Source organism: Gallinula chloropus (assembly GCF_964237585.1).
Source record: "Gallinula chloropus genome assembly, chromosome: 35".
NCBI lineage: Eukaryota > Metazoa > Chordata > Aves > Gruiformes > Rallidae > Gallinula > Gallinula chloropus.
The window spans coordinates 609,654-611,211 of NC_140120.1; the positions used below are offsets into that span (position 1 = coordinate 609,654).

At 48.7% G+C, this 1,558-nt stretch overlaps 1 protein-coding gene across 1 annotated transcript; it reads left to right on the forward strand.

Annotated features, from left to right (window-relative positions):
- Window positions 1-293: 293 nt before the first annotated feature.
- On the forward strand, window positions 294-1,229 carry LOC311203093 (olfactory receptor 14A16-like; the record flags this gene model as incomplete). The annotated part of the gene is made up of 1 exon (XM_084277728.1): window positions 294-1,229. One exon carries the CDS (start codon window positions 294-296, stop codon window positions 1,227-1,229), a length of 936 nt encoding a protein of 311 aa, XP_084133854.1.
- Between the last annotated feature and the right edge of the window lie 329 nt (window positions 1,230-1,558).

Genomic DNA, 1,558 nt, shown 5'->3' on the forward strand with positions numbered 1-1,558 from the left:
GCTGAAAAGCTCCTTTCTATCCACAGGGGATTTAGTCTGAGATCACTCCATCCTTCTATTTACTGACTGCTGCCAGGCAGGACTGAGTTCTCAAGAGCCCACAGCTGACCCTCCTCCCAGCAGTGGCACGGTCAAGCCAGCACAAAGCAGAGATCCCAAAAGGGACCTGAAAAAAAGGCTTCCTGAATACAGAGACTCAGTGTGAATTGGAAACTGCTTCCCTCAAAGAATCGTTCACTAACTTCTCATTACCTTTTTATCCTCTGACAGGTCTCCACACTTGAGAGCAGCAGATGACCAACAGGAGCAGCTCCATACACCAGTTCCTCCTCCTGCCCTTTGCAGACACACGGGAGCTGCAGCTCCTGCACTTCTGCCTCTTCCTGGGCATCTACCTGGCTGCTCTCCTGGGCAATGGCCTCATCATCATCACCATAGCCTGTGACCAGCACCTCCACACCCCCATGTACTTCTTCCTCCTCAACCTCTCTCTTACTGACCTTGGCTATATCTCCACCACTGTTCCCAAATCCATGGCCAATTCCTTGTGGGACACCAGGGCAATCTCATTCTTGGGATGTGCTGCACAGGTCTTCTTCGTTTTCTTCTATGCTGGTGCAGAGTTGTCTCTTCTGACCGTCATGGCCTATGACCGCTACGTTGCCATCTGCCACCCCCTGCACTACGGGACCCTCCTGGGCAGCAGAGCTTGTGTCCACATGGCAGCAGCTGCCTGGGCCAGTGGGTTTCTCTGTTCTGTGCTGCACACAGCCAATACATTTTCACTGCCCCTGTGCCATGGCAATGCCATTGACCAGTTCTTCTGTGAAATCCCCCAGATCCTCAAGCTCTCCTGCTCAGATGCCTACCTCAGGGAAACTGGACTCATTGTGGTCAGTGTCTTTTTAGGTTTTGGGTGTTTTGTGTTCATTGTGGTGTCCTATGTGCAGATCTTCAGGGCTGTGCTGAGGATCCCCTCGCAGCAGGGTCGGCACAAAGCCTTTTCCACCTGCCTCCCTCACCTGGCCGTGGTCTCCCTCTTTGTCAGCACTACCATGGTTTCCTACCTGAAACCCCCCTCCATCTCCTCCCTATTTCTGGACCTGGTATCGGTATTTCTTTACTCGGTGGTTCCACCAGCAGTGAATGCCCTCATCTACAGCATGAGGAACCAGGAGCTTAAGGATGCCCTGTGGAAACTCATGACTGGTATTTTTATGCAACTGTAAACTGCTCCTGTTACCAACCATGTAACTCACACTATGACCATTTCCTATTTAGTAGGGGTTATTTTGGTTGTTGGGGGGGTTTTTTGGGGTTCTTTTGGTTTAGTTTCATTTTTCTTTCTTGTTTCTGTAAGCTATAATAACATGATCAGTGTTCATCCCATTCATAATGAAGTATCACCTGGTCTAGTGTGACACAGACACTGTTCTCTCTTTGCATTATGTCTACCTTCAAAGGCCTAGTTTTTCTGCTTTTTTATTTTCTTAAAGTTATAAAAAGAATATAAACACATTTTTTAGCAGCTGTATCACTGAACTACTTCTCTGGAATG